General features: G+C 42.5%; 1 protein-coding gene across 2 annotated transcripts in view; it reads right to left on the reverse strand.

The window, feature by feature from the left end:
• Dnah6 (dynein, axonemal, heavy chain 6) overlaps nt 1-13309 on the reverse strand; it is a 220227-nt gene that overhangs the window by 187571 nt on the left and 19347 nt on the right. For both annotated transcript variants that reach the window (XM_039108712.2, NM_001419792.1), the window contains exons 9-12: nt 12939-13107; nt 11996-12112; nt 10111-10311; nt 1675-1795 (exon numbers count right to left, since the gene is read on the reverse strand). In XM_039108712.2, the coding sequence (XP_038964640.1) occupies nt 1675-1795; nt 10111-10311; nt 11996-12112; nt 12939-13107 (608 nt within the window). The remainder of the gene's footprint in view (nt 1-1674; nt 1796-10110; nt 10312-11995; nt 12113-12938; nt 13108-13309) is intronic.

The raw sequence follows: 13309 nt of genomic DNA on the forward strand, positions 1-13309 counted from the left end.
TGGCATGCCCCTACATTGTGGAAATGAGCCTTCACAGGACCCAGGGCTTTTCCTCCTCTTGATGCTGGACAATGACATCCTTTGCTACATATACAGCTGAAGCCATGGGTCCCTCCATTACTCATTGGTTGGTAGTTTAGTCCATGGAAGCTCTGGGGGTTCTGGTTGGTTGATATTGTTGTTCTTCCTAAGCGATTGCAAACCCCTTCAGCTCCTTCAGTCTTTTCTCTAACTTCTCCACTGGGGTCTCCTTGTTCAGTCCAACAGTTAGCTACAACCATCCTCATCTGTATCAGTAGGGCTCTGGCAAAGCCTCTCACAAGACACCCAGATCTGGGTCCTGTCAGCAAGCACTTATTGGCACCAGCAGTACTGACTGGGTGTGGTGGCAGCATATGCGTGTTTTGTTTTCTAAAGTGGGTCCCCACTTGGCATCTTAAGCAATCTAGCATTGGTTGAAAAAAGGAGTCTTGTTCAGAGTATTTAAAGTTAAGGCATGTAAGAAGCAGGTCATCTACCTCTGTCCTGGGACAATGGGGTGTGGCCATGTGCTTGAGGCCTCGCCTTCCCCTCGCCTAGTCTGGAAGCAGTTCCATCACGAAGTGTTCAACACGCCCTACATCATCCTTTGCTCCTCCTCGCCACAGCCTCACCAGGGGTCCTGGACCCATCAGTAAATACAGCTACAGTTAGGGGTGGGGAGGAGGAGGAGGAGGAGGATGAGGAGGAAGAAGAGGAGGAAGATGAGGACGAGGACAAGGATGAGGAGGAGAATCAATGCAATCAATTCTGTTCTTGCAGAAGATCCCAGATACATCATAAAACCATAAGAATACCATAGGCTGTCAGTGTAGCTCAGTGCGTACTCAAGAACCTAAATTTAACCTCTGTGAGTTGGATGATACAAACTATTAAGCTCTTTATTTGTAATAGATCTACTCTGTGTTCAAAAACCATATTTTATAAAATAAAATTCAGATGATTGTTTTCTGAAAATAAAATGCTATAATAGTTCATAAGATAAAAAGTCCATGTGCTTCATGCTTTAGAAAAGGCATCCTGTGAAACACATTGAACTCCTGTACCGTCAAGCTTCTCTGAAATGTCACTGAGTAGTATAGATTGTTTTTCTAACTTAAATGTGTTTGGGTTTTTGGCCACATGTCTGTAAGTGTACTCCGTGACAGAAGAGCAGCCCATGCTCCGACCTCTGAGCCATCTCTCTGGTCTCCAATGGAATGGGTTTCCCTTGGGTCTTAATTCAACATCAAGAGTTGTTGCTCATCCTTACCAGGTATCAGAATTAAAATGCAACTTGAATTTCCGAGACAGAGAGCTTCTCCTAAGCCTTGCCCAGCAGAAATGACAGAATTCCCCATCCCTTTCAACTCTTTGTAAGGCACACAGGTCTTAGAGCCCTGGTGCTCACGGCAACCACAACAGACAGGCCACAGATGGATGAGGAACCGCTCTGCACTGCACTGGGGACAGTGGACTGAGAGAAGAGGAAACGAGGGATTCCACTGGAAGTGCCAGACGTGCATAAAGTCCTGCCTTTCGCCTGGACGACTGTTTCAGGTTGCTACCCGTGTTACTGAACACCACCAAACAGAAACTCAGAAGAAGATAAATCTTGTTATCTCCGTCAGATGTGCTTAGCAAGGGCAGACTCACCAGGCTCCTCCTCCTTCAGTGCCTCCAGATCAAGACTCTCATTTTCCTTGAAGAATATCTGAAACTTTTCGAATGTCGCTGCGTACAGGCGTGCAGAGTCAAACGCTGAGTGAATCGTTTCCTAAGTGGGACACAGATGAACAAGACTGATTTTTCCCTATTATTTTTAGTTAGGTGTGTGTGTGTATGTGTGTGTGTGTGTGTGTGTGTGTGTGTGTGTGTGTGTGTGACTGTGTATGGGAGTTTGTGCACATAAGTGTAGGTGCCCATGGTGCCCAGAGGCGTCTGATCCTTCCAGCAGGATTTAGAGATGTGAGCTTCCTGGTGTGTGTGTGTGTGTGTGTGTGTGTGTGTGTGCGCGCGCGCGTGCGCACGCGCACGTGTGCTGGAAATCAAACTTGGATCTGCAGAATCAGTGGGTGCTTTTTACTTTGGAGCCATCTTTCCAGCTCCCAAGGCAATTTTTCTTAAGTAGAATTTAATCTAACACACACACACACACACACACACACACACACACACACACACACCGCATACCACATTGCATCTCTATTTTTCTTCCAGCCAATAAAAACCATGAGATCATGACTTCAATTTCAATGCAAAATCATTCAGTTCCTTCTGGCCTTTCTCTCTTTTCTGTTTATTGTTCTCTTTATGCAGGTGAGGGCTGGCACAGGATGGGGCAGGGCCTATGATTGGACAGTGAAAAGGGGGAGGGGACAGAGTTTTGGTAAAGGGATAGAGAGGAGAATAAAAGGAACCAATATGGAGGCAGAAAAGGATGACCCAGATCTGTGTGGCCTTAAATGGCCACAGGTAGGTGGTTATGAATATTTCTTAAGGGATGGATTTCTACAGATCAGTTTATCTTATCTAGGTGGGCAGTTTATATCATTATCAATTGGCTCTGAGTTTATTGTGTGGACGTTTTGCAGAATGTAAATTTACTGAGATAAATTACTTAGCTAAATCTGATTGTTAAGTGATAAGCTTCTAGAGTTTTGATTTGGTCGGACTGGTGTGGGTTGTGACAGTGACTGCAGGGGGCGTTTGCGGGGAATGTGAGTGGAGTCCACAGTAAGAGAGCTGCGAGATAGGAGAAGTCTGTATGAAACTGGCCTGGCAGCAACCTGCTTTGGGAACTAGATGGATGGAGAGGTTGCTGCTGGGCTCAGACAGTAGCCGGTGGCAGCGTGCGATAGAGATTGGGAGCTTAGCAGGTGAGATGCTTTGGTGACTGAGATGAAATTATCCCGCTAATGCCACATGGCTCAGCTCGCCGATTTCGGCTAGCGAGGGGCTTGAAGGTGTTTTTAATGTTTACTGCAACGCTTTCCCAACTTGTTAACTCTTTAAAGATATATATAATCTCTTCATTCCTGTGTTGTTGTTTTTTTCTTTATGAATTTGCTGTGAGCTAGAATGATCTGAGAAGAGGGATTCCCCATGAGATTGCCTATATGCAAGTCTATAGGTCATTTTCTTGATTAATGATAGATGTGCTCCTGGGTGACTGATGTACCACCCCTGGTTTGTACAACAGAGCAAGCCACAAGGAGCAAGCTAGTCATGGTCTCTATGTTAGTTCTTGCTTCTTCCTGCCCTGACTTCCCTCAGTGATGAGCTGCAACTGTAAGCTGAAATAAACCTTTTCCTCCCCAGGTTGCCTTTTGTCTTGGTATTTCATTACAGCAGTAGAAACCTAACTAGTAATGACTGCCCACGATATGTTTTTTACTTATTTGGTCAACTGAGGAACACACAGAAAGTGGTCTGGGATTGCCGATACCCTAATTCCACTGACAAAATCAAGTTTAGCAGTTGGTTTTAGCATAAGGTTATGTGGCCGAAGTCCTAACAGCATTCAAAGTTTATGTGAGGCCCTGAGTTTCAATCCCTTCAATGATGATGATGACGATGATGATGGTGGTGGTGGTGGTGGTGGTGGTGGTGATGATGATGATGGTGATGGTGATGATAATAATAATAAAAACAACTTGCTTTAATCCCCATCTTCGCATTCTTCAGTGTGGTTATGTTGCTCAACTAATTTGGATTCATTTGTTTTTGTTTGTGTTTTATGCACCCTCCAGGCTTGTTTAGAACTATATTAAGACCTACACTCAGAAGAGTTCCTCTGAGTTATAGGTATTTGCCCCAACCCCTTTTCTGGCATAAAAAGGACAGATGACATAAACTGTCTCTTGGCTTGCTCACTCAACAATGGCCTGGGAAGTCGCTCCATACAGCTAATTGCTGTCTTCCTGACTCTTGGGTTGGCTGTCGATCTTTCTTCTGTAGGGACACACAAAGCCTACTCATTCTCCTGTGGCTGGGTATTTTGGTAGTTTCCAATGTTTTGCAATCAGAAGCAAGATGCTAAGCCTCATGTATGTTCTTTTCTACCAGAGATCCTGTGTTTTCAGGTGTGTCATTGTTAAACCAAAAAGCAAATGTACATTCAGTTGGGATTTTTGGTTTTTTCGGTTTTTCTCTCTCTCATATAACGCAAGTTCTCCTTATTCTCTGCATGGCCACAATGTGGTGGAGGATGTTTGATTCCCCACAGGTTAAGCCACGGAATGTTTTAGCACATCTTTTAATTTCACTAACATATTAGTTGAAAAGATGCTAATTCAGTTTTCTATGACTTCACAGTAAGCTGTTTGGTTAATAATTTTTGGTAAAATTTCTGCCTTACACTTTGACCATTTTTCCTCCTACCTGTAATCCTGTTACCCAGTGCAAAGTTTCTTCATGCCTTAACAAGTCAGGATGGATGATATAAATACATTCTCCCAATTTGCAAACGTACTTTTATTTGAGGAGAATTCTGACCTTGCAATTAAAAATGTATGTGGTCAAGTTTATCAGTTTGCTCCAACAGGAAATCTAGGTTTTTAAATATTTATTTTTAATTGTGTGCCTGTGAGTGTATCTGTGAGTCTTGTTAGAGGCCGGAAGGGGGTGTAGGTTCCTCTGGAGCTGTAATTTTGAGGTGAGTCACCATAGATAGGTGCTTGGAATGGAACTCCAACTGTCTGTGCTCTTAACCACTGAGCCATCTCTCTAGACCCAAGTGCATCTGCATTTAGAATCATAGCTACATGATCTTTTCTTATGAACAGTATAAAAGAACTGAATAACTTTTTAAAAAATTATTTTTTTTATTTTATGTGCATTGGTGTTTTGACTGCATTTATGTCTGTATGGAATGTCGGATTCCCTGGAACTGGAGTTATGGACAGTTGGGATCAGTCATGTGGGTGCTGGGAATTGAACCCTGGTCCTTTAGAAGAGGAGCCAGTGCTCTTAACCGCTGAGCTGTCTCTCTAGCCCTCTGAATCATTTTTTGTTCTACTTACATCGTATTATCTTACTTCTGATTAATACATTCCTTTTGTGTGTATTAAAGATTATTTTGTTTTTACATTTATATAAAATTGTACATACTTGTGGTATGAAGTATGTTTTGATATGTGTGTGTTGCATATTTATTCGCTAAATTGAGCTAATAAATGTAAATTTCCTCTAGTTTTTTGTAAGAACAGTTAAAAACAATTTGCAATTTTCAAGTGAATGATGTAAATATTAACTTCAGCCTCTCTGAAGCATGTAAGACCTCTTGAACTCATTTTTGTCCAGTGCGTTTTGCTAGTGTATGTTCAGGATGTGAAGTGATGGCCTTTACTATGATATTTTATATGTGTATGTCATTTACTTTGGCCCATTAGCCCCCTTCGTCTTCCTAAATGGCCCCCTGACTCCCATGGTTTATGTTTTTCAGCTGATACACGTGTTAGTGTGTATAATGTAGGATCCAGGCCCACACTTTGCATGGCTAGCCTGTGGTCTCAGCTATATCTATTGATCAGTCTGTATGTGTTTAGTGACTTCTGCTACTGTAGTCTGCATTTAATAAATCTCTGCGTATTGGAGTTTATTTGATGACTTCTCTTTTTTAGTCAACTTATCTAATATCTATTCATGAGACAGTACCAGACCCTTTTAGCTGTAGAATAATACTTATATTTAATACTAAGTAAGTATATTATCTTTCAAAGATCTTTTCTTTTAAAGTGTATATATGTGTATATATGTGTGTGTGTATATATACACTCACACACACACACACACACACACATATATATAAAATCTTACCAGATTAATTATAAATTTGCCTAACTATTTGGGGCAAAGGATATCTTTATTGCACTGAGCCATTCCAACTAAGAATACTCATTTAATTCTGGTTTCTGTCTAACACAAAACTTTCAAATTTTCCATATTCACATGCATAGTTTAAATATTTCCTATTCCGTTATTGTTTTTATATTACCCTGTTTTATTATTCGAGTGGAGGTCTTTTTCGTTTAAGCATCTCTAATATGATAGAACGACTTACATAGTATTGTGGATACATGGTCCTTAGAAATCATTTTAGTTGATGTTTTTATGTTACACAAAGTAATGAGTTTCATTACATGTGTTATACATATGCACCATTATCGTCCACTCTAGTCCCCTCCCCCACTGCTCCTTCGTGTCCCCCATCTTTACTAATCCCCTCCCTTCTCAGTAGTCCCTCTTCCTGTCTTCATGTCATAGGTACCTCCACGTCACATGCATGTATCTCACGTGTAAGCCCGGCTCAGCAAGACAGGTAGACAAACGCCACTTGTTTTTCTCCCTTACACAATCTAGACCTAACCTCATATGTGTGCATATGTATGATGTATGTGGGGTGGTCATAAACCAGAAGGGAACCACGAAAGGGGAGGAGATGATCCTAAGGGAGGGGCAGGAAAAGGCAGGAGAGTAAAATGGTCTTTGGAGATTTGATAAAATTCCTCTCTGTGACCACGGGCCCAGTGCTCCTTGGAAGGGATCACTTTCTCTATGGCAAGGTTTCTGTGTGGCTAGTTATGGAATACAGGCTCCCCCTAATTATTCAGATTTACTCTGGCCATCATCTACACGGTGATCTCAGAGTAATCTAAGGGCTTTTGCCTATTTGTTTGCTTCTTCATTACGTCATTTCTTTTCATCCTAACTGTGTAGGCCATGCCTTCTCCGTTCTTACTTCTTTCCCATTCAGTCTTCCTTATGATGAGAATGGTACAGTAAGGTATTTTATTTACATTATCTTTATTACTTTCCACTTGTGTTTGGTCTGTTTCTTTGTCTTATGAAAGAGTCTCCTGGTGTATTTGGTTCACATACATTTATATTTCATCACAAACTGTGGGGGTATCAAAATTGTTAACTATTTTTGATGGGTTTGTGCTTGTTGACTTAACCCTCCTCTGTCTGGCGTGGAGGTTAGTTAACATAGTAGGCCGGAAACTGTTGTCCTCGGCAAGGTCTGCCTGCAAAGGTGACCTTTGTTCAGTGTCAGAAAACCTGGGTTTCAGACAGGGCTCCATCATTATTTATCTGGAAAGTGAGGTTCATGGTCGAATAACTCAGGAGAACATGTGGTTTATGCTGAACTTCTGCGTTCCCTCTGGGGAGTCCAAGCAGCTTGGCTCATGCTAGGCGGAATGCCTCTGTGGTGAGACTCAGTAGGAACTTGGATGTAGAGACACCACGGCCTCCCTTTCCACAGTTTCTGTGGTTTTCACCACTTGTCTCTACTGGGAGAGGGCACTGGGGGCTCTTGCTCAGTTCTCTTAGACTTTATTTCTCTGCTGTTTCCTTTTGCTGATCTCAAGCTACATCCTTTCACTGTGTTAAGTCACAACCCTAGGTGCAGGTGCACATGGAGTCTGCAAGGTGTCCTTGCAAATCACCAATGTGTGCTGGTCTTGGGGATTCTCTGATCACAGGATTGCAAGTTCCTTCCTTCCTTCCTTCCTTCCTTCCTTCCTTCCTTTCTTCCTAGACTTATTTTATTATGTATATAGCATCCTGTCTGCAGATACTCTGCATGCATGTCTGCAGGCCAGAAGAGACCACCAGATCCCATGACAGATGGTTGTGAGCCACCATGTGGTTGCTGGGAATTGAACTCAGGACCTCTGGAAGAGCGGTCAATGCTCTTAACCACTGAGCCATCTCTCCAGCCCAAGTTCTTCTTTCTTACAGCTTGTCTCTGTCTCTATACCTTGAGCAGCCCTTCAGTGTGGCCCTTCTGAATCACTGCATTTTCCTCTAGTAGTGTATTTGTTTGTCTGGCTTTGTGGGTCAAATTGAAAATGTTTGTTAAAAAAAAAAAAGAAGGGCTGGGGATTTAGCTCAGTGGTAGAGCGCTTACCTAGGAAGTGCAAGGCCCTGGGTTCGGTCCCCAGCTCCGAAAAAAAAGAACAAAAAAAAAAAAAGAAAAGAAAAGAAAAGGAAAGAAGGAAAACCTTTGTGCAAACTGGTTCAGTTGACACAGGCCTGTAATTCTAGCTCCTTGGGAGGCTGAAGCAAGAGGATCACAAGTTCAAGGCCTGTCTGGGCTACAGGAGGAGTCACATGGAAACTCAGTAAAACCCTATCTCAAAATAAGGAGTAAAAAGAGGGCTGGGGAGTAGCTCCACCCGTGATAGACCCCTCGCCTAGAACACGAGACCCAAATCCTCTCTTTTTCAGGTGGATGAAACTCATTCTTACTTCACTGTATTTCTGAGTCATCTGACCTGCTTGCATTTCTAAATGCATTTTCTGTTTTTTTTTAATGTTTAATCACCAGTTAATTAGTCTCATAATTTGATTTTCTTGACTTTACCCTTGCCTTTGGCCTCTGTATTGTCCTGCATTCTCCTCCCATCTCATTGTCTCTTCTGTTACATAAGCCGATTATTTCTGTCTCCGAAGAATGTGTGTTACTCTCTCTTCCTTCCTTCTGGCTCTGTTTTAGGCTTATATACATTTGCAAGCAAATCAAACACAAACCACCAGTTTTATTTGCTACGCAGTGACTCCTTAGGCGATAGGACTTCCTTCTGTAGCAGGGTCCTCGTCGGCTAACACATCCCCAGGTACTCGCACACATAAATCTGCTCTTCCTTCCTTTCCTGTGCCAATGCATTATTCGTGCTAAAGCACAATGTAAATGTGCTTTGGTTTTTAAACTGGGAAATCTGGGGGCTGGAGAGATGGGTGGTTCAGAAGTTAAGAGGACTGGCTGTGCTTGTGGAGGACTCAGGTTTGGTTCTTAGCATCCATGTGGCACTCACAGCTGACTGTAATTGTAATTCCATGAGGTTCTATACCTATTCTGACCTCCACTGTGGAACAATAGCACTGCATGCATGTGGTACATATGTCCAGGCAAAAACTCATCCATATAAAACAAGTCACTCTGAGATGGGCATGGTAGCATAAGCCCTTAATCCCAGCACTGCAGAGGCCAAGGTTGGAGGATCTCTAGGAGTTTCAGGCCAGACTGGTCTAGAGAGGAAGCTAGAGGACAGCCAGGGCTACATATAGAGACCCTGGCTCAAAAATCGAATGAAATAACAAAAGCAAGCAAGTAAGTAAGTACATAAAATTATTTTAAGACTGAAATGTTTAGGTTAAAGAATTGAGTGTGGTATAGTATTTTCAACATCTCTAAGGACGCTTTAGTTAGCATCCGTATTGGAGAGATGCTCACAGAAGAAAAGCACTGGCTGTCACACACTGGGCTCAGTCTCCAGGACCAATCCTACAATTTGTCCTCTCATCTTCATGCTTACGCAGTTTCACATGCACCTCCCCCCACAGCCCCCCTCATCAACCCCGCATCCCCCTGCATCCACCCCCATCCCTCCCATCCTCCCATCCCCCCGCATCCCCCTGCATCCACCCACAAAATAAACACACATATAGTCAGCTTCAACATTTAAGGGTGGTGGATGGAAGCCATTACATTTAATCTCTAGTAGGCCTCAAATAATTACACCGTGTTTAAAAAAACACAAACCACTGAAGAAAAGATGACCTCAATCAGAATGATGGCTGGCAAGACCTTGCTCTGCTCTGTTTGGACCCAACATAGTGCCCCAAGGAACACAAGAGTTTGCTAACAGCAGGCCACTGTTCTGCCAGACACAGGAAGGATTCTTTTCAGTATTATCTTTGGATTTGCAGCATATTTTTAAATCTTTTCTTGTACTTTTATTTATTTATTCTGTACGTTGGCAGGTGCCTCCATTCACGGGTGGAGGTCACAGCAGAACTTGCTTGCAGGAGTCAGTTTCCTCTCCTTCCATCGTGTGGATTCTGGGATTAAACTGAGGTTGTCAGGGTTGGCAGCCAGCACCTACCTGTGAGCCATCTCACTGGCCCTGGCAGGACAATTTTTAAAGTTTACACATTTTTCCCCAGATTTTTACTATTTAGAGATTAGGTACCTGTCGGTTCCCAGAAATAGAACATTCAAAGATAAGACCAGAAGAACGTGCATGCCTCGATTTCTTACAGGTTGGAAATATAATAAACAGTTTTTAGTAAAAGTGAATCTACCTTTATTTGCTGGATGATGGTGAGAAAGTTCCGATCATCCTCAAACACGGCTGAGAGGCTCGGCCCCGGGCCACAGGTCTTCTCCTCAACCTTCTTGTTAATGAAAGGGCTGGTGAAAGCGTTAAAGTAAGAGTCCGGCACCAGATTAGGAACTGACAACACCGTGTTTTCAAAGTGGTTAATTATCCCAGAAATGCCATCCTGTCAGAGAGAAAACAAATAGAAGGTAAGCACAGGTGACTGTATTTACAAAGTTTCTGAATTTCCTGATAATTAAGAATGACTCATTCCAGAGTGAAAGAGATGCCTCAGAGATTCTGAGAGCTGGAGATAAGGCCCCAGCACCCACTCTGGGCAGCTCACAACTGCGTGCACTCCAGATCCTGGGAGATGTTGCACCTTCTCCTGGTCTCCATGTTCTCCTGCATGTACAGTGTGTGCACTTGCAAGTGGACATGTGCATATGCATGCTAGCACATAACAACACATGTGTGCACAAGCGTGTGTGCACACACACACAAATACTAAACAAAAAAAAGGATTAAATAAATAAAATCTTTTTAAAAACGGGACTCATACAACCAACCACAGCAGGTGTGTTGATTCTGCAATTCTGAGAATAGGCCCAATCAGAAGACACAGTTCTGTTTTCAGACGAAATACTTTCTAATTGAAAAAGAGACAAATTGCTGCAGGTGGCAATGCATGCCTTTAATCCCAGCACTAAGGAGGCAGAGGTACAAGGATCTCTGTGTGTTTGATGTCAGCCTGGTCTACAGAGCTAGTTCCAAGACAGTCAGGGCTACATAGAGAAATCTTGTTTCAGGGAAGGAAAACAAGGCAGCACATTGCGATGATTGGAAATGTGAGTAAAACCCTAGAGGGCTGTGAGAGAAGGCAAGCCAATGAAATGCCAGGGAATTTTAAATGATGATTACAAGTGTATTAGTATTTGGGAAATGGTTTCTATTCTAGAAGTATAAGCTGAGATTAAAAATTAGACATAGACACAAAGATTTATGTACAAAGACAATAACTTGAAAATATTAGAGAAAACAAGAATATTCAAAAATGGTGGCTTAGACATACGAATTATGGTGTGTGTGTGTGTGTGTATGTGCGTGTGTGTGTGTAAAACGCTATACTCTTTCCAAAAGATGTTTCCAAAGTAACTAATGACATGCCTGTACTATAATGTTTAGGAGAAAGAGAGAGAGAAAGAGAGAGAGAGAGAGAGAGAGAGAGAGAGAGAGAGAGAGAGAGAGAGATGTTCAAATCCCAGCACTGACACAGCAGCTCACAATTGTCTGCTACTCAACGTCCAGGGGCTCTGACACCCTCACAGACACACGTGCAAGCAAAACACCAGTGCACATAAAATTAAAAGTAAATTATAGAGGAAAGAGAAGTTTGAAAAAAAGAGAAATGGACAGAGAACACAATAGAACCTCAAATTGTAAAATATGTCCAAGTGCATATAAGCTCATGGTACATTAGGTGTGCAGGCACACGTGTACACATAAAACAAGATAGGGAGGAAACATGGTTAGTGCTCTAGATTGGTAAATTTGTGGAATATTGTTAAAGAGACACATAGTCAAAAGACAGAATTTCCTAAGATAAAACATGATTTTGAAAAGACTTCAGAAGTGATGTTTAGAGCAGCACAGTGTCTTTGATGCCCCTCAGGGGCTGCTTTGGTCAGTGCAAGGTTTGTTCCATACTGAGGCATCTTCATGAGAGAGTGCCTTGCCAAGCTTTCGCTCTGACCCCAGGGCAAGGGATCAGTGCTAACTTCAGTCTTGACAATAAGCTGACCCCAAAGAAGTTCCTTCATTATTTTAAAAGTTGCTTATCTGCAGGTATTAGATAATGAAATACACACCAGAAAGTCTTCCAAAGAAGGCTCGAAGAGTAATGATTGCACCGTCAGAATCAGTTCTGTGAGGAACATGGGGATGAGAGACTCATCTTCCTCCTGCTTTTCCATCATTGGGGCCCCCTGGAAGGACCACATGTACATTGTTACAAAGACCCTTAAGCATCTAGAGCGATGCTATGAAGGAAAGCGGACATACAAAGATGAGTGGACTTGAGTCCACACAATGAGCTGAATTTAGGTCTTTGGCATGTGGAAGTCTTTCTGGGAATAACACCATAGGAAGATCAAAGGTGAAAATATTGGAAGATGATACAGCAATGTAAAAGTATCGTCTTTGCAAAACCGGAAGTGTGGGATGCGACCTTAAATAGAAATGTGGTTTGTATACTTGATAGGCTCCACACATTCAACAATCTGATCCTGAGACAGATATGGCCCTGTTCATTTCTCTTGCTGTCATAAAATACCCTGGCAGAAAGCAACACAGGGAGGAGAGGGTTGACTGGGCTCCCAATTCCAAGCTACGGTCTGTCAGTGAGGGGTGGTGAAGAAAGGAACTCAAGCCACTGTCTTCGTCACACCCAAACTCCAGGACCAAGGCCAATCACACCCTTGTTTGCTTTTGCTCCCTCTATGTGTACAGCCCAGAGCTCAGCCAGGAAATGACGGTTTCCACACTCAGGGCAGGTCTTCCTCATCAATTAAGAACAGGGTAGGTAATTCCCTTTAGACATGCCCAAAGGTGGGTCTTACTTACATAATTCTTCATTACAACTCCTTTCCTGGATGATTTTAGGTTGGGTCAAGGTGGTGATTATCACTGACTAATATAATATTTGAACAGAAACTTCTCTGTTTTTCCAAAATGTGGAAAATACTGGCAAAAACACCTGACATAGAGATGTTTGTCAGTAAACACCGGAGACTCGGTTCTGGGCAAATGTACCTTTTTCTCGATGACTTCGGGCTTATCTTCAGTAATCCACTTCTGGATGACATCTGCTGAGGGAGTTCGCTTTAGTTTATCCGAGAGGTAATTCAGAAGGGAGCTGGCAGTATTTACCGTTAAGACGTGCAAGGTGTTCTGAATTAGGTAATCATTCAGACGGATGAAGCTTGAGAAAAAAAAAAAGGCAAACACTAAACACTCTTGGCTTTCTGCGATTGCTATGCTATGCATTGTTCACAGCAACTCTAAGGCAATGATTTAAAAAGTAAAACATGGGTGTCTCCTGGAATTTTGGTTGAATTTTATTAAAACATGAGATAGTTCAGAGTTGTTCTTAGACCTTCTTCCCCAGAAAGCAAAATATATTC

The sequence above is a fragment of the Rattus norvegicus genome, chromosome 4, assembly GCF_036323735.1.
Source record: "Rattus norvegicus strain BN/NHsdMcwi chromosome 4, GRCr8, whole genome shotgun sequence".
NCBI classification, from domain to species: Eukaryota; Metazoa; Chordata; class Mammalia; order Rodentia; family Muridae; genus Rattus; species Rattus norvegicus.